The sequence below is a fragment of the Castanea sativa genome, chromosome 5 (assembly GCF_040712315.1).
Source record: "Castanea sativa cultivar Marrone di Chiusa Pesio chromosome 5, ASM4071231v1".
NCBI classification, from domain to species: Eukaryota; Viridiplantae; Streptophyta; class Magnoliopsida; order Fagales; family Fagaceae; genus Castanea; species Castanea sativa.
This window is the reverse complement of record NC_134017.1, coordinates 43,960,695-43,983,510: the sequence shown is the minus strand read 5'-3', so window position 1 is coordinate 43,983,510 and position 22,816 is coordinate 43,960,695. Positions and strand designations below refer to the sequence as shown.

Here is a 22,816-nt window from a genome sequence, read left to right as displayed (position 1 = left end):
GAAGCATAGATTAGAAAAGAAGGAAAGAGATACACTTACACACACACACACACTGAGAGAGAGAGAGACATGAGATTTTCTTTTTCTTTTTTTTCTTTTTTTGGGTTTTGGGTTTGGAAGAGAAGGATCAAAAAAGAAGAAAGGAAAGAGACACTTACATATACACACACACACACACCGAGAGAGAGAGGGCGAGATATGAGATTTCCTTTTCTTTTTTCTTTTTTTTCTGCTTTGGGTTTTGCAGCACAGGAAAAAAAGAAAAAGAAAAGAGAGAGGTTAGTTTTAACGTCGTTTGCTTAGTTATTAAATTGGACAAATGTCAAAATTTTAAGTAGGAAACCTAATGTACTGGACCTAAGCAACTATACCTAAGTTTTGCCCTTAACCATTTACCAACTAAAGAAAATAGAAATTCAATGAATGGTGTAGGGATGAAAGGCTCAGATAAGAATATTGAGCCGTGGGCTGCATTCGAGAATGTCAAAGAACTTGAAGACAAACAAGTATTAGTGAAGGCAAGTAGATTATTGAGGTGAGGAAAAGGTCTGGTCATAACAAGTAGGTGACGTTGTTCGAGGAGCCACCCTTCCTCGGCCAACAGAGTAGGAGCCTAAAGTCCGACCACCCATCAAATACTAGGCAGTGGGCAACCATGCTTGGGAGGATAAGCTTTAGAGAGAAGTGAGTCAACAGAGGATGGAGAAATATCTAGAAAGAAAGCTGCTAGCACCACATTGAATGCTCTGTACCTAACCAATTGGCCGCATTAATGTGGAGGTGAATATGAACAATGACTTCTAGCCTTACAGCTACTCACAAAGACTTCAAGAAGATTTTGATGAGACAAGTATCAAGAAGATTAATTATTTGATCAACAAGTGGAAGGCTTAGATGAAAGGAGGAGGAGGAATATAAAAGAAAAAGGATTCGATTGCAAAGAGAGGGGATCAGAAATAAGGAAGAAAAACCACTTTGTAACCAAGAACTTGAATATTTGTATAAGTCTAAGAGATATATATATAAGAACATATCATCCGAGAACTGTTTTTCTTTTCAACTTGTTCATCTTAGTCATTCCAACACTAACTAACCTATTGTGATTTACATTTGACCCGTTGAATGTTCAGTGTTAAACCTACTCTCTGACAAATCTATTATTTTGGGCTTATTGGGCCATTGTCCCCATCTTTTGGGCTGCGAATCAATTTGGGTCCTTACAAACGGAATGAGGAATTAAATTAGGCAATCATGTTATATATATGGATCAAAAAATAGGCATCTATGAGTCATGAATTTATTTCCATCCATCCAAGCATATGATTATCTTTCCATTCAACATCGAATCAAAGTCTTTTTCCTTTTCTTTTTTTCTTTTTTTTTTCTGAATGAATCAAAGTTGATTCAATACTTACTTATGTGTTATCCAATGAAATCCTATTTCACATATTTTGACCTATTAAATAAATTCACATGTTTGAGTGTTTAACAAAAAAAATATGTATGCCGATTGATGACTCTAATAGTAGTAAACCCTGTCATAGCACATTTATGTTTAATTAAAATATAAGCAAGTGAGAGGGAGGTTGCTGTTTTGGAAAGGAAACGACAAACGAGAGCACTAAATTTCTCTGGGCCATAAAGAATGAGGAGAAAGTTTTGGCTGAGCAAGTAGAGAAAAAGTGAAAGATCATCGAAAAGATCAAGAAGCATTACAATGAGATTGAGTTTGGCTTGGTGTGGTCTATATTCTATAAGAACATTCAGTGTAGTTATTTTAAGAACGTCTTTAACATAAGGGGAGCAGAAAAGTTAGAAAAGAAGAGCCTTTAATTGTGATTTTTTTTTCCCTCTATTTGTAGAGGTTGGAATGGTTAAAAAATAAGCTAAATGAGATCAAATACAAATTGGAATGCGCCTTTATCTCTTAAAAGTCGAAAAAGATAGGTTTTATCTCAGTCAGGGGGTCCCCGGGCTAGGCCGAAAGTTTGTGCCAATCGGCACTTGCCATGTGACGATCGGCACTTCAAGAGTGCCAAATGGCCCTCTTGAGTGCCAGGTCCGCATTTGAGTTTTGATTCAATTTGGACTCCTTTTTGTTCTCATGCAACTAGGTCTATTTTTGACACTAACTAACAACCAACCACAAAATTGTTTAATTAATTTTAATTGTCTAACCAATCAGAATTAATTTAAAATAATCATGCGTCATCAATTCCACTCAATCAAAATGCATGTAGATCGTGAAACTTTGATCTCGTGATATCTTTCGATTTGACGGTCTGATTTGGGAATCAGACTTACCGAAGTGACGGTTAGAATCTCAAGATCATTTTTATGATATGTAATGAATTAATTAATGCATATAATGCATCTCTAAATTTTGGGAATATGAATGGTCACTCTAGTCATCTTCCAAGATTAAATTATGGGTGCGGAATCAAGTGTCTAAAAGTTATAACCAATTTTTAAACTAAACTTTATCAATTTTTTAATATTAAAAAACTACCACGTCACCTAAAAAATGTCACATCGTTGCTCCATTAGCCACGTAAGCAAAAACACTAATGGAAGTGAACAAAAGGATCAATAGTCCTCGATTTTTAAACTTTAAGGGCTAAGATTGCTTATTTGAAACTCCAAAGACTAAAAGAATTTACTAAATAAACTTAAGGGACCAACAAAATAGTTTCACCATTTCTCCTTCCCCATCAAATTAAAATAGCCAAAAATCTTCATGTATTTCTCAACTCGTCATCTCCTATTTTAGGAATTCTTTTCCTAAAATGAATTGCACCAATTATTATTACAATCACTTATTGTCACTAATTAATAACACGCCTTTTAAATAACTCTTTCTATCTTAATTCCTTATTGACATTTTCATACTAACAGTTCTTTCTGAGTTCTAATCTACTCTCTCTCTCATCCATTTCTATGCCTTCTAGTTTCTTTCCTTAGATTGTTCTCTTGGATTCATATGATATTATTGTAGAATTTCATTATAGGTAAATAAATAGTTGCTAACCTGTGTGATGCACGAGATAGCTTTTTTTTTTTTTTTTGAAGAAAAAATAAATAGAGTCCTATATGAAAAAACTATTAATTAAAAGTTAACAGAAAAATTATTTTCTAATTTAAAATAGTTTCACATAGGTATTATATAGGTATCAACTAAGTAGGATGCATATTTTAAATAGTAAAAAAGACTGTAATGGTGAGCGGTGACTACTTTTGTTTTATTATCTATCTAAAAAAAATTGATAGGATATAAACAAATAAATTGTAGTAGAATTTAAATAGTTTTCCATAAGTATTGTATAGGTATCAATCAAGTAGGATGCATATTTTATTTTAATAAAAATTAAAAAGGCCATAATGGTGGGCGATGGTTGCTTTGGTTTTATTATTTATCCAAAAAAAGAAATAGAATTTGATTGGATAAGAACAAATAAATTGTAGCAGAATTTGGATTGTAATCAAATTAAGAATTTTTTTTTCAACTTAGAAATTATAGGAGAAAAAGATAATACTAAAAAAATTATAAATTGATTATGATGTGACAAGTTCTGGAAAAGCTAACAAAAAGTCAATGATTTCAGTTTTATAAATATATAATAATAATAATAATAATAACAACAACAACAACAACAACAAATCACTTTCTAAAATCTAATTAACGAAAACTTACAACATCCACACATCCCGAAGCATTTGAATTCAAAGTTTGAACATAGACCCACACTAGTAACAAATTCAAAGTTAGCGCCATGGGTGGTCGGGCAGAGGATAGGTACGGTGGTTGGCGATCTTTAGACAACGGATCAGTTTTGCTGAGTTTGCTTTTTAATGGGATATTGTCTTAATTCTTTAAAAAATATTTGAGTTACTTAAAAAATGCCACTTAGCACACTTTATTGCTCCATTAGCCACGTCATTAATGGAAGTTAATAGAAAGACCAATGATACTCATTTTTTAAAACTATAGGGACTAATAGTGCTCATATAAAACTTCAGAGACTAAAAATGCTCATTAAGTAAACTTTAAGGACTAATAGTGTATGCTCAATCTGCCAACTCCGTCGCCCACTCTCTAGCTCGCTTTGCTCACTGTATTAATGATGAGATTATCTGGTTAGAGGAGTCCCCTCAACCGGCCTTAGAAGCTCTGTATGTTGACTCCAGTTAATTATTAACAAAAAGTTGTGGTTTCCCTTTCAAAAAAAAAAAAAAAAGACTAACAGTGTAGTTTCGCCAAGATAAATAGCTCAAATAAATATAAAAACATACTTAAGTTTGTACCTTTAATATTAGCCTGAACCAACAAGATTATTACATGTTATTAATTTCAAATTGAATTTTAAATTGGATCAATCAAATTTTTTTGCTACAAAATTAGACAAATCAAAATTAATTGTTCACAATCAAGCTTATCAGTGTGGATGCCATCTTTTACCGTTGGAATTTGATTCCTGATGGTCCAATTGAGGTTTGTGACTAGCCTTTTGATTTAGGTCAATTTGGTTAGCAATAATTGAAAATCCTATGGTTAGAATTAAGATGCTATCCTTTTTCTCAACAAAAAAAAAAGAAAAAAGAAAAAAAGATGCTATCCTTAGATGTAAAATTATACTTTTGCCCTTCAAATGAAGTTAAATGTTTGTTATAAAATGAAGTGTCAACAATTATATCTTTTGAGTTATTGCTACTTGATAAACTAAACCTAATATTTTAAAGTGTTTTTTTAATAAAAAAAAAAAAAAAAAAGCAAAGATAGTAATATTTTAAGAGTTCATCTTTGTATTAAAAAGAGAAAAAGAAAAAAAGAGTTCATCTTTATATATATTTTTTTTTAACATAGACTTTATACTAGAATAAAGATTAAATGGTCAAAGATTTTTATAAAAAATATAATATTATCCAGGAATTATTTTTAAAAAATCATCTTTATGTAAGATAAAAGTTAAAAAATTCTTTCTAAAAAAAAAAAGTTAAAAAATTTTAATAGCCAATATTATATTAAGTATATTATTATATATTTATCCATTTTACTTCAAACATGCCATAAAATTTTTATTTTATATTTTTTTAACGTATAATCGATTTACATTTTTAATATGAATTAAATTTTGTTTAATTTTAATTGACTACCCCAAATCACCAATTGATCCACTGGTTGAGTTACTAACCCTAAGAATCCAAAACCTACAAAGAGTTTAACTTCAATTTAGATTATAAAATATGTTACTAACTACAAATTTTATGATGTTTTCAATGGTTTGCCTTAGTCTTGTAGTTTAACGGGTATTCTATATAATATAATGTTTTTAACGGAGACATACATATCTAAATAAATAAATAAAGGGTTCCGGTCTACTTTCCACAAATTCTCAACGAACATAACTAAATTTATTCATATTGATGATAATTTATCTCTATATGAAGAGGATTTGAAAAATTAGTTATTGCCTTTTTGACTTCCAAAAATACCCATAATTTAATTAACTTATCCTTATTCCTAAAACATAAAAAATAAGGCCAAAACCGCAAATTGACAAAAATTAAAAACAAAAAATCTAGGGCTTGTTTGGTTTGGCCATGACTCAGTTTTCATAACTCAATACTTATAACTCAAACTCAAAACCCATAATTAATAACCCAAACCTCACTTTATCTCAAAAACTCCAAAATTATTGTTTGGTCACATAACTCACTTTTTGCCACCATAACTCATATTTCAGAAATTGGAAACACCAAAATTCTGTTTTCAATTTCCATCATCTATCACTCAAATTTTGAGTTTTGAGTGATGGAAACACTGCCCAAAAACCAAGCTAAACAAGATTTTTTCAATGGGACCCGCACGTTTTGGAAACTCAGTGATGAAAACTCAGTGATATCACTCAAAATCATGGTAATCCAAACAAGCCCCGACCGAGTAAAATGGATGATGCATAATTTAAGACTACAAAAACTTGCAATTTTAACAACTGATTGATGACATAGTTATTGATTTTTGATCTTTTGAAGATTTTGCAAGTATAAAGGATGTAAGAAGAAAATGTAATCCAATGATAGATTTGTCAGAATTCACATTCAATAAAAAGATATTAAGTAAAATTGTAATCTTAGGTTACAACCAAATTTGTAGCCAAACTTTGTGTCTATGTGTGTGTGTATATGCAGCGTGTAATCCCAAAACGATGCAACAATATACATCGGTATCAAAATATATTCCAATTGACGATTTGAAACAATCTCCATATTTAACAAAATTCAAAATCTTGGTTAGACACCTTACAACACCTATCAAAGGATAGCACATTGTTTCAAAATTAATCCAAAGATTCAACATTTAAAGGATAACTAAAGAATTTGGCATTTGGTTCATTATTGTCCATGTGAAACTTGTACAATCTACACTAGAGAATGACATGAGAAAAAGCATGAGCATGTGACACATAAATTTATCCAATGAGATGACATGTCAAATGCATGAACATATGAACAATTTTTATTCCAGAAAACAAGACTAGAAAGCATAACTAAGCATGCGATTGCATTGCATTTACTAGGAAAGCAAATTACATGACAAATTTAATGAGGCTTACCTCATTCCATATCATTGCATAGTATTGCGGGCCCTGTCCAAGCATTTTTTTTTTCATGCAAGAATACAAAGAAACAACAAGAAACTCAAGGGCTTAAATTCAATAAAATGTGAAAAATAATGTCATTTAACAATTTTATTAATTTTAAGGAAAATCTTTTTATCTTGATAAAGTTTGGAACCAAAAATACATTTTTATGACTTGAAGGGCCTTTGTGAAAGTTTGGAAGTTTGGCGGCTGATGGGCTTAAGTCACATATTCGGTGGACTGGGCTTGTTATTTGGGCTTGAATTTATTTGTTTTTAGTTTGGGTTAAGCTTATTATATGGCTTTTAACTTTTCAAATACTCTCAGTCAATCGGGTCAGACTAACCCAACCCACTACTTCCTTATCAAACCGGTTCCCCAACCCTTCTCTCTCTCCTCCACTCTAAATGCCACCGCCACAAAAGGTTGTGGTTTCCTCTTTAATCATCATCCTAGTACAAACCCCCTAATCTCTCCCTATTTGAAAATTTCAAACCCCAAGGCTCACGCTCCCTCTCTTCAATCTGGTGCCTCTAGACATCGCGTGGGTAATGGATTTAAGGATTGGAAATTCTAAAGACTATGTAGATCGAGGGTGGATAAATGAGGGTTATGTGTTGGCGCGTGAAAATCATGTTGGATATTCTGTGTTATTATTGAGTCTTTGTGCAATTTTCTACTTCTGAGTGTGAGAGATTGTTTACAGAGTACAGAGAAGTGTATATATAACATAGCCATAATGTATGAACTATGAACATGTACACACAGATTTAATTTTGAAGAATGAGAAAAAAAATTTACCCCTCTTTTTTATTATTCTTTTCTCTAAATCTGAATCTGCTTTCTTGGGTTTCTGAGTACAATTAAATCAGTGGAATTTTAGTTCTTTTTTTTTTTTTTTTTTGGGTTTTCACTGTATTTTTGGCTATCTTTTGTTTTTGCAAATTCTGGTATTCTGGGTGTTTTTCTGGTTCTTTGGAACTGTTTTTCTGGGTATTTCGAAAAAGCATATGGGTTCCGAAAGGTAGGCCTTATGAAGCCCAGTTTGGACAAAATACAAAAGCCCAATCCACAGTATAATTCCTTTTTTTGCTGAATAATCCACAGTATAATTCACTACGGACCTAGGCTCGGGATGTATTAAGCTCCCAAATTAAACTCAAACATATAGCTGTATTGAATTTAATTGTTCTTAAAAAGATAACATTGAATTTAATTATTCTTGACAAAGATAACATTAGTTGTCCTTCATTAGTCAATGTAACCGTGTGTGTAATTTTTCATCTTTCTTTCAGTAAACCAGGTGTGTGAAAACTTCTTTTTCATTTTTAAGAAACGCTTGGTTTTTCTCATGCACTAGACCCCTAGTGGGTATGGGGCGTGATATGAGTCATTGACCCTAACGAGGACTGATAGGGAGGTTGCAAGAAGAATTTTGTGGGTAGGAATTGATAGGTTGGTTTGAGCTATGTGATGTTATTTTTCAAGAGTATGAAGAGGCTACAAAACAAGTTTGTGATTTGTTGGGAAAAGTGGAAAGTTTTTGGGGAAAATTTTGTTATTTGTTAATGAAAATTGGGAATTTTTGTTGGTGAAAGCATGGTGCTCGGATGGGAAGCTTGATGAGGCGGAGAATGATGGAAAGAGAGATAAATAAATATAAAATAAAAAGGAAAATTTTTGGAGAGAAGGAAAAATAATAAAAGAACATAAAAGGATTACTTAAATGCAAAACTAGGGGGGGGGGGAAGGTAAATTTGACTTAGTTATATATAAAAAGTGGGGTAAAAATAAATAAATCAGTGCAATCTTAAAGCTAAACCAATAACCTTAAAATGTGTTTCTATAGCAAAGAAGGGAAATGTAAAAAAATTTGAGTATCAGCTACCAGTAACAATAAGTTGCTATGGATATTAGGAGTCCATTTAGAAAGAAATTTCTAGTAGCATTGTTGTTGTTTTGTGAAAATACGTATGGGTGAGTGTGTAAAAATATATATAATGTTATTTAAATTCTAAAAATTGTTGTTTAAATAACAGTAACAAACACCCCCTAGATAGCAGCTCACTTTTTCTTAAAATTATTTTTTTTTTAAATATTTTTTTAATGTGTGGGGTTAAAAAAATTATTATTTTAATGTGTTGATAGTTGTGATTGTTATTTATTGTGTTGTTTATATTATTTTAATTTGTTGAACGTTAAAATAAAACTTCTGATATTGAATGTATTATATAGTAGAGTGTTAAAATAGATAAAGTAGTATCTTAAGTTACTAAAAACTATATATATATATATTTTTTTTTTTTTTACTTTCTTACTGTGAAGGCTCTTATATGCTAAAATTTAACAAAAAATTTAGTTAAGTTGACCCATTCATATATTATAGGAGAATATTAAATGAATAATATATTATTAGAAAAATTCTTGAGTATTGAATATCATATTATCGGGGTTGCAAGTCGCAAGAATTTTCGTATCCTCTCTAAACGTTAACATCGCTGATATATGTATCATTGGTCGTATTTTGAAGCAATTAAACAACTTATTTTGTAATGTAGTTTCTTAACATCATAAGTCAAAAACAACATCTTCCATAATGCCACGTAAAGTTGCTTGGATTTGACCATCAGAAGCCAACTTTCCCTACACACAATCGAATTTGTTATATTTCATTTTTATTTGTTCAATTGAATCAATCAAATCTAACTAAGGCACCAAGTCAAAGATACTTAAAAAAAAAGAATTCTATTACGACATTTTGAATAATGTTAAAACCAGCCAGCCTTCTATTTCGTTTGTCCTTTTCTATGATACATTTGTGCTTAAATTGAGTAGTATTCAACCATGTCTATATATAATAGTTGCTGTCATTAAGATTTAAGAGAGACTTTTGTTTATGTATTCTTTTATTTCCTTTTTGGGTGAACGTAATTATCAAATTCTCAGAATGGCTTTCCCTTTCATTACTGGTAAAACAGTGATAAAGTTTTGCCTCCTCTTTCTCCTACTAATCTCCTTTCTTCTCTCACTCTCTCATGGAGATGAAGCTGCTAATACGACTAACGAAGTTACAAATATTGGTGCCATCATTGATGTCAGTTCCCGAATCGGGAAAGAAGAGAAAATAGCTATTGAAATTGCTGCTGAAAACTTCAACAACCACCATGCAAAGAGTCACAAGCTGTCTCTCTATTTCAAAGACCCCGGGAAAGACCCCCTTCAAGTTGTTTCTGCTGGTCAGTTATCTTCTTATTAGGATGATTATGACAGATTCTTAATCTGATATTAATTATATTGTTTCTTAACTCTTTTATTTTTGGTTCAGCTGATGAGCTTATTAAAGAAAAGAAAGTGCAAGTGATTGTTGGCATGAACAAGTGGGAGGAAGCAGCATTAGTGGCTGCTATTGGAAACAAAGCTAGTGTTCCAGTTCTTTCATTTGCAGCTCCTGCTATAACCTCACCAATTCTGCAACATCGTTGGCCTTTCTTGATTCAAATGGCTAACAATGATTCTGCTCAGATTGAATGCATTTCAGAAATTGTTCGGGCCTATAACTGGAGAAGGGTTATAGCAATATATGAAGATGATGCATATGGCAGTGACTCGGGGATGTTAGGTCTTCTATCTGAGGCTCTTCAGAAGGTTGATTCAGAGATTGAGTACCAATTGGTTCTTCCACCGGTTTCTTCTCTCCCTAATGCAGGGGGATTTGTTCTTGATGAGCTTTTGAAATTACATTTAACAACACAATCTCAGGTTTTTATCATTCTTCAGTCATCAATACCAATGGTATCTCATTTGTTCAGAGAAGCTAAGAAAGTTGGACTTGTAGGGAGAGAGTCAGCTTGGATAATTCCTGATAGTGTTGCAAGTGTACTGGACTCTGTTAACAACTCTGTTATTTCCTCTATGGAAGGTGCTTTGGGAATCAAGACCTACTATTCTAATAGTGGTAATTCTTATAAAGATTTCTATGGTCAGTTCACAAAAATCTTTGAGACCAAGTATCCTGAGGAACATAATCACGAACCTGGAATTTATGCTCTGAGAGCATATGATAGCATTATGACAATTTCACAGGCCATAGAGAGAACGATTAATAACTCAATTAGCCCAAAGATAATGTTAGAAAATATACTGTCAAGCAATTTCTCTGGTTTAAGTGACCAAATGCATTTCAAAGCAGGAAAGCTGCTGCAAACTCCTACATTGAGGATAGTAAATGTTGTAAAGAAAGGATACGAAGAATTAGACTTTTGGACATCAGAGTCTGGGTTCTCAGAAAGCGTTGAGATGAAAAGTTGTACAGAGAAAATTGCAGGTCCAGTAACTTGGCCAGGATATCTAATTCAAGTTCCAAAGGGTTGGGCAATGCCTACTGAACAAAATCCATTGAAAATTGGAGTTCCAGGTAGAACTTCATTTCAGAAGTTTGTAAAGGTTGACTACAGCGGGAATCTAGATAATTCCAAATTTGATGGTTGGTGCATTGATGTTTTCAAAGAGGTGCTTAAAAAATTGCCTTATTCTCCGCCCTATAAATTCATACCCTTGAATGGCACCTATGAGAATCTGGTTGATTGTGTCTACAACAAGGTAAAAACTCTAGATTTACCATTCGGTTTCTTGAATCTCTTCGTTAATTTTCATGTGTTTCTTACTTGCATGACACAAACAAACAAACTCCCCCATTAATTTCTCAATTTGCTTATATGTTCACTTATATTTATGAACTTCCCAAAAATTTTCCACATTGTTTATACTCACCTAGAAAAAAGTTCCTTTGGATATATTAATATTTAGTATAAATTCAATTCAACTGACCACCAAATTTGAATAGAAATCCTCTATTCCCCTCTAGGTGTTCCACTTTATGTTTTACCAATCACAGTATATCATGTGTCCTAACTTTTTTTTTAAAACAATTTCGATTAACTTATAAAGGAAGAAAAAGAGATATGTAAATTCTCTGCAGTCTTGATCTTGCCAAGAAAAGAGCCTTCGAGTCAAATTTTCTATAGGTCAAATTTCTACAATGCTACCGTGGGAAGAAAAATGAGTCTTGACTATTGAGGAGATAAATTTGTTCAGAATTTTCTTCTTATGGTTTCTCATAACTTTGAAACTTCTCATTTCTAACTTACACAACAAGAAACACTGCCAGAATGACTATGGTGATAGTTAGTCTAAGTTTGAATGAAAGAGAGAAAACCCTTGGAAGGGCGGTGAATCTATGACTAAAATAAGTTGTATACAACCTGCACTTTTTTCATTTGTCTATTGTTTTGTTTAGTTTCTTGGTTATGAACTCGTTTCGGATAAAACTATGCTTATTTTGTATGGACCATAAACAATGGAAGACATTCGATGCTGTTGTTGGGGATTTGACAATATTAGCCAACCGTACAAAATATGTGGAATTTACTCAGCCATATGCCGAGTCAGGGTTGTCCATGGTAGTTCCTGCACAACCTGAAGGATCAGCATGGATGTTCATGAAGCCTCTCACCTGGAAAATGTGGTTAATGACTGGTGTTGTCTTAATGTACACAATGCTTATAGTTTGGTTCTTGGAGCATCGATATAATCCAGAATTTAATGGCACATTGAAGAATCAGATTGGTACCACACTTTGGTTCACATTCTCCACTCTGTTCTTTGCTCAAAGTAAGTACCAATTTCTATAATCTGTTTTATTTTATTATTTTTTAATGGACACCAATATTTGGGATTATGATAAGTACTCTGTGACGCATGGCAGTTAGCACAAGGTAAAGATTAAGTCTCCAATACTGTTTATGGACTCTAATTAGCTTCAAGGCTGCCTCATTGTACCCACCCATAATAACTTATGGCTGTCTAGGATGTAAAGTAATATAATTGATTTACCATGGCACAAATCCTTCTCTTATTTCTGCACGTGTAATTAGTTAATTTTGAGAAACCTAGCACTTAGTAGTTAGAGGGAGATAATGAGGTAGGTTTATGTTCAAGGTTTAGAATGCTAGAATATCTGAAAGGTTGCAGGTCATATATGACTGGAAAATATACTTGTATGTGAAATAGAAACTTTCATTTGATACAAGATTTTTCTTACAACACAATGCCAATATTAAAAAGGGATTAACCCTTGTAGGATCAATTAGGTTCATCTTATAATGAAATTGCTTTCTAATCAATAGGTGCCCCCCAAGAAAATACTAACCACAGCCAAGATGGGATTTCTAATGAATGGAATCCATTAATTTGCAGGGGAGAGACTTTATAGCAACCTCACTCGAGTGGTGGTGGTAGTTTGGCTTTTTGTTGTGTTGATCCTAACCTCAAGCTACACTGCTAATCTGTCTTCAATGCTCACTGTGCAACGACTGCAACCAGTTAGAGATATCGAGTGGCTGAAGAGCAGCAATGCACCAATTGGTTGTGATGGTGATTCATTTGTAATGACTTACCTGCAGGAAGTGCTTAATTTAACGAACATCGTTCAAGTTACAACCGAATCTGCTTATCAAGAGCATTTCAGAAACAAAAGCATAACTGCAGCCTTTTTTGAAATTCCATATGAGAAAGTTTTCATCAACAAGTATTGCAAGGGATTCACTACCTCCAAACAGACCTATAGATTTGGAGGTTTTGGCTTTGTAAGTAATTACTACTCCTTCTATATGCTCTCTTTCCTCCACACACACACACACAAAAAAACTCCTTGTGGCCTTTCAGTTTCCACATAACTTCAAGTTGATCATTCCAAATAAAGCTCAATACTGAATTTTTCCAGAAAAGAAACAGAAGCATATTACATATTAGCACTGGCCATCACAGAATTTATTTCAAAATTTTCATGCATTTTTAGATTATTTCAGGTATTTATAATTTCTTTGCAGAAAATTTGAATTCCAGACAGTATGAATATGGAAAGAAACAATTTTGTAAAGAGTTTCTTTACAAGCTTTCGTGGCTAAAACGAGTTCATCATTTCTAAGAAGTCTTCCTTTATTTCCAGACATTGGTTCTGACTTCTAATGACATAAATCCTCAATAAATATTGATTAAATAAAATTTTCCATACATGCTATGATTTTTGTTTTAGTAATTCCATTCCAAATGCATTACCATCCTTGCCATTTGAAGTGTATCAATTTCATGCTTTAGATTAAATATTATTATAAATTTAAAGTTGTATCCAGTGCCATGTTGTTTAAAGTTTTAGATAATGTGACAATCTATACTTTGTTAGAAACTAAAATTTTAACAATGAAATAGACCGTCTTTAACCTAAGTGAAATTGAGACGATCATCTTTTTATCTAGTAGGAATCACTTCTAAATTCTAATTACCCTCCATCCAGGTATTCCCGAAGGGCTCACCATTAACGAAGGATTTTTCAGAAGCCATACTAGAACTATCAGAAGATGGTAGCCTAACAAAGCTGGAAAAAAAATGGTTGATTCCCTCATCTGTCTGTTCAACAGACGGAACATCCAATAATACAGATCCTTTGAGCATCCAGAGCTTCTGGGTTCTTTTCCTTATATCTGCTGCCACTTCTACTATTTGTTTACTCCTATCATTTATTCGATTAATAAAGAATTATCAACATCATCAAGAGCCAAACGAAGAGAATGCAACTCCTAGCCCTATAAGAGTTTGGAACAAGGCAGTTGGACTTGCGAAATACTTTTATAATGGAGAGATCATTACTCCACCGAGGGCTTCAAGTTCATCTACGCCAGACTTACATAGTTGGACTTCTTTAAGATGGGAAGACACGAACACTATCGACATTCCTGACGATATTACTCAGGCCTCCCCACCTTCAGAAATCGAAATGTCATATGATGATAGAACTCCTCCTTGTTGAATGCACAAAGTGGGATAGGTAGGTTATAGATGAATTTTTTTAATGAGCCCCAAATGTTGTAATATTTACTTCTAATTGTGTACTACTAATTCTTGGAAGGGGTAAGGGGTGTTGTAAAGGGTTGTTAAGAATTTGTTACAATTAGTTGGCTGGTGAGTTAGCTAGTTGTCTCACTCAATTAATTTTACGAGTTTGAGTAAACTAACTAGAGAACTCGATGTAAACCAACCTGTATAAATATGTGTTAATATTATTGAACTTCAATAAGAAACTAGTCATATACATTTCTTCTTTCCTTTCAACCTATTTGTTTCTCTCGTTCTCTTTTCTTGGAAGTCGACTACCTTAAATCGGTCTAGTTACCACTAATTTCCCTAAGAGTCCAACTTTACAAATTTTTCATTACATTTGATATCAGAGCATTGACCATGCAATGGTTGAAGGAATTGAACTTGATTTTCTTAGAAAGATTGACATAATGAGACATTAATGGTTTGATAACCAAGATTTCAAATTATCTGAACAAAATGCTAAACTGAGCCTGCTGTTCAGAAGCAGCTACTTCATGAGATTCTAATCTGATAAGAAAGCAGATTAGAGAGGTTGAAAACTCACAAGGAAAGGTGAGTACGTAACTTCTATTGTCAGAGACAACGTAGAGTCAGAGAGAGAGAGAGACAGAAGTTCAAGACTTGAATCGACTTAAAATGAATTAGAATCAAATTTGAAATTTAAACCTAATTGACTATATCTTTAATTAAAAAATATTTTAGCATCTAATTTATTTAAAACCATTATCTTTCCAAATTTTGAATTTGAAAATAACTTAAAAATGATTTGATTCTCATTGTTTATGAAAGATTTTATTTTTAAGTGCCCCTTAAGATATGTCCTAAATTAACTATTCCAATTTCGTTTGACTTAGCGCTCATTTATGGAAATGTGACGTTTCATTCATTTATAAAGACTAAATCTTCTCCAAATTAATTATTTTCTGGCTTTCCTTATTTCCAAATATCCTAACTTAAAGTAACGAAAACCCCAACTCTAAAATTTATGGAAATTAAATGATAATTACAAGAATTCAAAATTTTTTGTTATGTTATTGTTTTTATAGAATTTATTAATCAATCAAATTAAAGTAATTCAAATAATGAAAAATAAAATAAGATAAAGCAAAGCAACCCCATATGAAAAGGAACTAGTCTTGACTCTTGACTGAGTTAAGCAATCACAAGTTATCTACCCTACTACCAATATTAACTATTGAGCAAAACTTAGTTACAGTTACTTAGGTACAGTACATTAGGTTACTTGCTTAATATTTTGCCACCTGTCGATTTTAACAACATAAACAAACGGCGTTAAAACTAAAAATTCTCTTTTTTTTTCGTTCTTCTTTTTTTCCTTCACTGCAACTGCAAGAGAAAATCAAACCAAAAAATGCAGAACCAAACAGCAAAGATTAAAAAATCAAAAAATAAAAGCCAAATCTACTAGGTTTCAAACCAAAAAACATACCCTTCTTCATTTTCTCAGTAACCAAACAAGAAAGATCAAAAAATAAAAGTCATATCTACTGAGTTTCAAACCAAAAAAGGGACCCTTCTCCCTCATTTTCTCAATAACCAAACAGGAAAGATCAAAAAATAAAAGCCAGATTTATTGGGTTTCAAACCAAAAAACAGATCATTTTCAGTTATACTTGAAACTTCCACACTCTTAACATCAACAAAGCCATTATCACAGCCTCTTTTGTTAATTTGTCCAGAGCGAGAGAGAGAGAGAGAGAGAGAGAAAGAATCACATATCAGAAAAGAAGAAAGGAAACAGATACATATACATTCACACACTGAGAGAGAGAGAGAGAGAGAGAGAGAGAGAGAGAGAGAGAGAGAGAGAGAGAGAATCATAGATCAGAAAAGAAGAAAGGAAGCATAGATCAAAAAAGAAGGAAAGAGATACACTTACACACACACACACCGAGAGAGAGAGAGACATGAGATTTTCTTTTTTTCTTTTTTTGGGTTTGGAAGAGAAGGATCGGAAAAGAAAAAAGGAAAGAGACACTTACATATACACACACACACATCGAGAGAGAGAGGGCGAGATATGAGATTTCCTTCTTTTTTTCTTTTTTCTTTTTTGGGCTTTACAGCAAAAAAAAAAAAAAAAAAAAAAAGAGGTTAATTTTAACACTGTTTGCTTAGTTATTAAATTGGACAGGTGTCAAAATTTTAAGTATGGAACCTAATGTACTGGACCTAAGCAACTATACCTAAGTTTTGCCCTTAACTATTTACCAACTAAAGAAAATAGAAATTCAATGAATGGTGTAGGGATGAAAGGCTCGGATAAGAATATTGGGCCATGGGCCACATCCGAGGACGTCAAAGAACCCAAAGACAGACAAGTATTAGTGAAGGCAAGTAGATTATTGAGGTGAGGAAGAGGTCTGGTCATAACAAGTAGGTGACGTTGTCCAAGGAGCCACCCTTCCTTGGCCAACAGAGTGGGAGCCTAAAGTCCGACCACCCATCAAATACTGGGCAGTGGGCAACCATGCTTGAGAGGATAAGTTTCAGAGAGAAGTGAGTCAACAGAGAATGGAGAAATATCTAGAAAGAAAGCTGCTACCACCACATTGAATGCTCTGTACCTAACCAATTTGCCGTATTAATGTGGAGGTGAAATATGAACAATGACTTCTAGCCTTACAGCTACTCACAAAGACTTCAAGAAGGTTTTGATGAGACAAGTATCAAGAAGATTAATTATTTGATCAACAAGTGGAAGGCTTAGATGAAAGGAGGAGGAGGAATATAAAAGAAAAAGGATTCGATTGCAAAGAGAGGGGATCAGAAATAAGGAAGAAAAACCACTTTGTAACCAAGAACTTGAATATTTGTATAAGTCTAAGAGATATATATAAGAACATACCATCCGAGAACTTGACCGAGAACTGTTTTTCTTTTCAACTTGTTCATCTTAGTCATTCCAACACTAACTAACCTATTGTGATTTACATTTGACCCGTTGAATGTTCAGTGTTAAACCTACTCTCTGACAAATCTATTATTTTGGGCTTATTGGGCCATTGTCCCCATCTTTTGGGCTGCAAATCAATTTGGGTCCTTACAAACGGAATGAAGAATTAAAACTAGGCAATCATGTTATATATATGGATCAAAAAATAGGCATCTATGGGTCATGAATTTATTTCCATCCATCCAAGCATATGATTATCTTTCCATTCAACATCGAATCAAAGTCTTTTTCCTTCTTTTTTTTTTTCTGAATGAATCAAAGTTAATTCAATACTTACTTATGTGTTATCCAATGTAAACCTATTTCACATATTTTGACCTATAAAATAAATTCACATGTTTGAGTGTTTAACAAAAATCATATGTATGCCGATTGATGACTCTAATAGTAGTAAACCCTGTCATAGCACATTAATGTTTAATTAAAATATAAGCAAGTGAGAGGGAGGTTGCTGTTTTGGAAAGGAAACGACAAACGAGAGCACTAAATTTCTCTGGGCCATAAAGAATGAGGACAAAGTGTTGGCTGAGCAAGTAAAGAAAAAGTGAAAGATCAACGAAAAGATCAAGAAGCATTACAATGAGATTGAGTTTGGCTTGGTGTGGTCTATATTCTATAAGAACATTCAGTGTAGTTATTTTAAGAACGTCTTTAACATAAGGGGAGCAGAAAAGTTAGAAAAGAAGAGCCTTTAATTGTGATTTTTTTTTCCCTCTATTTATAGAGGTTGGAATGGTTAAAAAATAAGCTAAATGAGATCAAATACAAATTGGAATGCGCCTTTATCTCTTAAAAGTCGAAAAAGATAGGTTTTATCTCAGTCAAGGGGTCCCCGGGCTAGGCCGAAAGTTTGGGCCAATCGGCACTTACCATGTGCCGATCAGCACTTCAAGAGTAACAAATGGCCCTCTTGGGTGCCAAGTCCGCGTCTGGGTTTTGGTTCAATTTAGGCTCCCTTTTGTTCTCATGCAACTAGGTCTATTTTTGACACTAACTAACAACCAACCACAAATTGTTTAATTAATTTTAATTGTCTAACCAATCAGAATTAATTTAAAATAATCATGCGTCATCGGTTCCACTCAATCAAAATGCATGTAGATCATGAAACTTTGATCTCGTGATATCTTTCGATTTGATGGTCTGATTTGGGAATCAGACTTACCGAAGCGACGGTTAGAATCTCAAGATCATTTTTATGATATGTAATGAATTAATTAATGCATATAATGCATCTCTAAATTTTGGGAATATGAATGGTCACTCTAGTCATCTTCCAAGATTAAATTATGGGTGCGGAATCAAGTGTCTAAAAGTTATAACCAATTTTTAAACTAAACTTTATCAATTTTTTAATATTAAAAAACTACCATGTCACTTAAAAAATGTCACGTCATTGCTCCATTAGCCACGTAAGCAAAAACACTAACGGAAGTGAACACGAGAATCAATAGTACTTGATTTTTAAACTTTAAGGGCTAAGATTGCTCATTTGAAACTCCAAAGACTAAAAGAATTCACTAAACAAACTTAAGGGACCAACAAAATAGTTTCACCATTTCTCCTTCCCCATCAAATTAAAACAGCCAAAAATCTCCATGTATTTCTCAACTCGTCATCTCCTATTTTAGGAATTCTTTTCCTAAAATGAATTGCACCAATTATTATTACAATCACTTATTGTCACTAATTAATAACACGCCTTTTAAATAACTCTTTCTATCTTAATTCCTTATTGACATTTTCATACTAACAGTTCTTTCCGAGTTCTAATCTACTCTCTCTCTCATCCATTTCTATGCCTTCTAGTTTCTTTCCTTAGATTGTTCTCTTGGATTCATATGATATTATTGTAGAATTTCATTCTAGGTAAATAAATAGTTGTTGACCTGTGTGATGCACGAGATAGCTTCTTTTTTTGAAAAAAAAATAAATAGAGTCCTATTTGAAAAAACTATTAATTAAAAGTTAATAGAAAAATTGTTTTTGAGTTTAAAATAGTTTCCCATAGGTATTATATAGGTCTCAACCAAGTAGGATGCATATTTTAAATAGTAAAAAAGACTATAATGGTGAGCGGTGACTACTTTTGTTTTATTATCTATCTAAAAAAAAATTGATAGGATATAAACAAATAAATTGTAGTAGAATTTGAATAGTTTTCCATAAGTATTGTATAGGTATCAATCAAGTAGGATGCATATTTTATTTTAAATAAAAATTAAAAAGGCCGTAATAGTGGGCGATGGCTGCTTTTGTTCTATTATTTATCCAAAAAAAGAAATAGAATTTGATTGGATATGAACAAATAAATTGTAGTAGAATTTGGATTGTAATCAAATTAAGAATTTTTTTATCAACTTAAAAATTATAGGAAAAAAAGATAATACTAAAAAAATTATAAATTGATAATGATGTGACAAGTTTTGGAAAAGCTAACAAAAAGTCAACGATTTCAGTTTTATAAATATATAATGATGATAATAATAATAATAACAACAACAACAAATCACTTTCTAAAATCTAATTAACGAAAACTTACAAGATCCACACATCCCGAAGCATTTGAATTCAAAGTTTGAACATAGACCCACACTAGTAACAAATTCAAAGTTAGCGCCATGGGTGGTCGGGCAGAGGATAGGTACGGTGGTTGGCGATCTTTAGACAACGGATCAGTTTTGCTGAGTTTGCTTTTTAATGGGATATTGTCTTAATTCTTTAAAAAATATTTGTCAAGTCACTTAAAAAATGCCACTTAGCACACTTTATTGCTCCATTAGCCACGTCATTAATGGAAGTTAATAGAAAGACCAATGATACTCATTTTTTAAACTATAGGGACTAATAGTGCTCATATAAAACTTCAGAGACTAAAAATGCTCATTAAGTAAACTTTAAGGACTAATAGTGTATGCTCAATCTGCCAACTCCGTCGCCCACTCTCTAGCCCGCTTTGCTTATTGTATTAATGATGAGATTATCTGGTTAGAGGAGTCCCCTCAACCAGCCTTAAAAGCTCTGTATGTTGACTCCAATTAATTATTAATAAAAAGTTGTGGTTTCCCTTTCAAAAAAAAAAAGACTAACAGTGTAGTTTCGACAAGATAAATAGCTCAAATAAATATAAAAACATACTTAAGTTTGTACCTTTAATATTAGCCTGAACCAACAAGATTATTACATGTTATTAATTTCAAATTGAATTTTAAATTGGATCAATCAAATTTTTTTGCTACAAAATTAGACAAATCAAAATTAATTGTTCACAATCAAGCTTATCAGTGTGGATGCCATCTTTTACCGTTGGAATTTGATTCCTGATGGTCCAATTGAGGTTTGTGACTAGCCTTTTGATTTAGGTCAATTTGGTTAGCAATAATTGAAAATCCTATGGTTAGAATTAAGATGCTATCCTTTTTCTCAAAAAAAAAAGAAAAAGAATTAAGATGCTATCCTTAGATGTAAAATTATACTTTTGCCCTTCAAATGAAGTTAAATGTTTGTTATAAAATGAAGTGTCAACAATTATATCTTTTGAGTTATTGCTACTTGATAAACTAAACCTAATATTTTAAAGTGTTTTTTTATAAAAAGGTAAAAAGAAAAAAAGAAAAAGCAAAGATAGTAATATTTTAAGAGTTCATCTTTGTATTAAAAAGAAAAAAGAAAAAAAGAGTTCATCTTTATATATTTTTTTTTTAACATAGACTTTATACTAGAATAAAGATTAAATGGTCAAAGATTTTTATAAAAAATATAATATTATCCAGGTATTATTTTTAATAAATCATCTTTAATTATGTAAGATAAAAGTTAAAAAATTCTTTCTCAAAAAAAAAAGTTAAAAAATTTTAATAGCCAATATTATATTAAGTATATTATTATATATTTATCCATTTTACTTCAAACATGCCATAAAATTTTTATTTTATATTTTTTTAACGTATAATCGATTTACATTTTTAATATGAATTAAATTTTGTTTAATTTTAATTGACTACCCCAAATCACCAATTGATCCACTGGTTGAGTTACTAACCCTAAGAATCCAAAACCTACAAAGAGTTTAACTTCAATTTAGATTATAAAATATGTTACTAACTACAAATTTTATGATGTTTTCAATGGTTTGCCTTAGTCTTGTAGTTTAACAGGTATTCTATATAATATAATGTTTTTAACGGAGACATACATATCAAAATAAATAAATAAAGGGTTCCGGTCTACTTTCCACAAATTCTCAACGAACATAACTAAACTTATTCATTTTGGTGATAATTTATCTCTATACGAAGAGGGTTTGAAAAATTAGTTATTTCCTTTTTGACTTCCAAAAATACCCATAATTTAATTAACTTATCCTTATTCCTAAAACATAAAAAAATGAGGCCAAAACCGCAAATTGACAAAAATTAAAAACAAAAAATCTAGGGCTTGTTTGGTTTGGCCATGACTCAGTTTTCATAACTCAATACTCAATACTCATAACTCAAACTCAAAACCCATAACTAATAACCCAAACCTCACTTTATCTCAAAAACTCCAAAAGTATTGTTTGGTCACATAACTCAATCACATAACTCACTTTTTGCCACCATAACTCATATTTCAGAAACTGGAAACACTAAAATTCTGTTTTCAATTTCCATCATCTATCACTCAAATTTTGAGTTTTGAGTGATGGAAACACTACCCAAAAACCAAGCCAAACAAGATTTTTTTCAGTGGGACCCGTGCGTTTTGGAAACTCAGTGATGAAAACTGAGTGATATCACTTAAAATCATGGTAATCCAAACAAGCCCCTACCGAGTAAAAACTCCCCACAAGTTGAGTAAAAAAAAACTTTGTAAAAAACTCTACTTAAAACAAACTTCTCACTACTCCATATATACAACCAATGTTCTATAAATAAATAAAAAATCTCACACTCGTTAAAAAAAAAAAATCTCACGTTTTATAAAAAAAAAACTACCCATGTCACATGATGATACACAAGAATCAGTAAACTAAGTGCTCCAGACTACGATGACAACTTGAAGACCTAAAGACCACAAACAAAAAAAAAAACCCTGTCAAGGATGATCAGGGTGAACCAGCCAAGGATTCTCCGACGATTAAGTTAGTTTTCTCTTTAGAACACAAGGATGGTGAGTTAGTGACTAGTAAAATGTACCTTGGGCCGATGGGGTTAGATCCTTTTTATAGAGAGTTTTTAATGGGTCTACTTGTTCAAATCCACTACCATCATGGGAGATGTGTGTG

At 32.2% G+C, this 22,816-nt stretch overlaps 1 protein-coding gene across 1 annotated transcript; it reads left to right on the top strand.

Moving 5' to 3' along the window:
• The first annotated feature begins 9,525 nt into the window (after window positions 1-9,525).
• On the top strand, window positions 9,526-14,779 carry LOC142637111 (glutamate receptor 2.4-like). The gene is made up of 5 exons (XM_075811386.1): window positions 9,526-9,874; window positions 9,964-11,237; window positions 12,002-12,308; window positions 12,894-13,282; window positions 13,990-14,779. The coding sequence occupies exons 1-5, from the start codon at window positions 9,535-9,537 to the stop codon at window positions 14,500-14,502; spliced, it is 2,823 nt and encodes a 940-aa protein (XP_075667501.1). The 5' UTR covers window positions 9,526-9,534; the 3' UTR covers window positions 14,503-14,779.
• The last annotated feature ends 8,037 nt before the right edge of the window (window positions 14,780-22,816 follow it).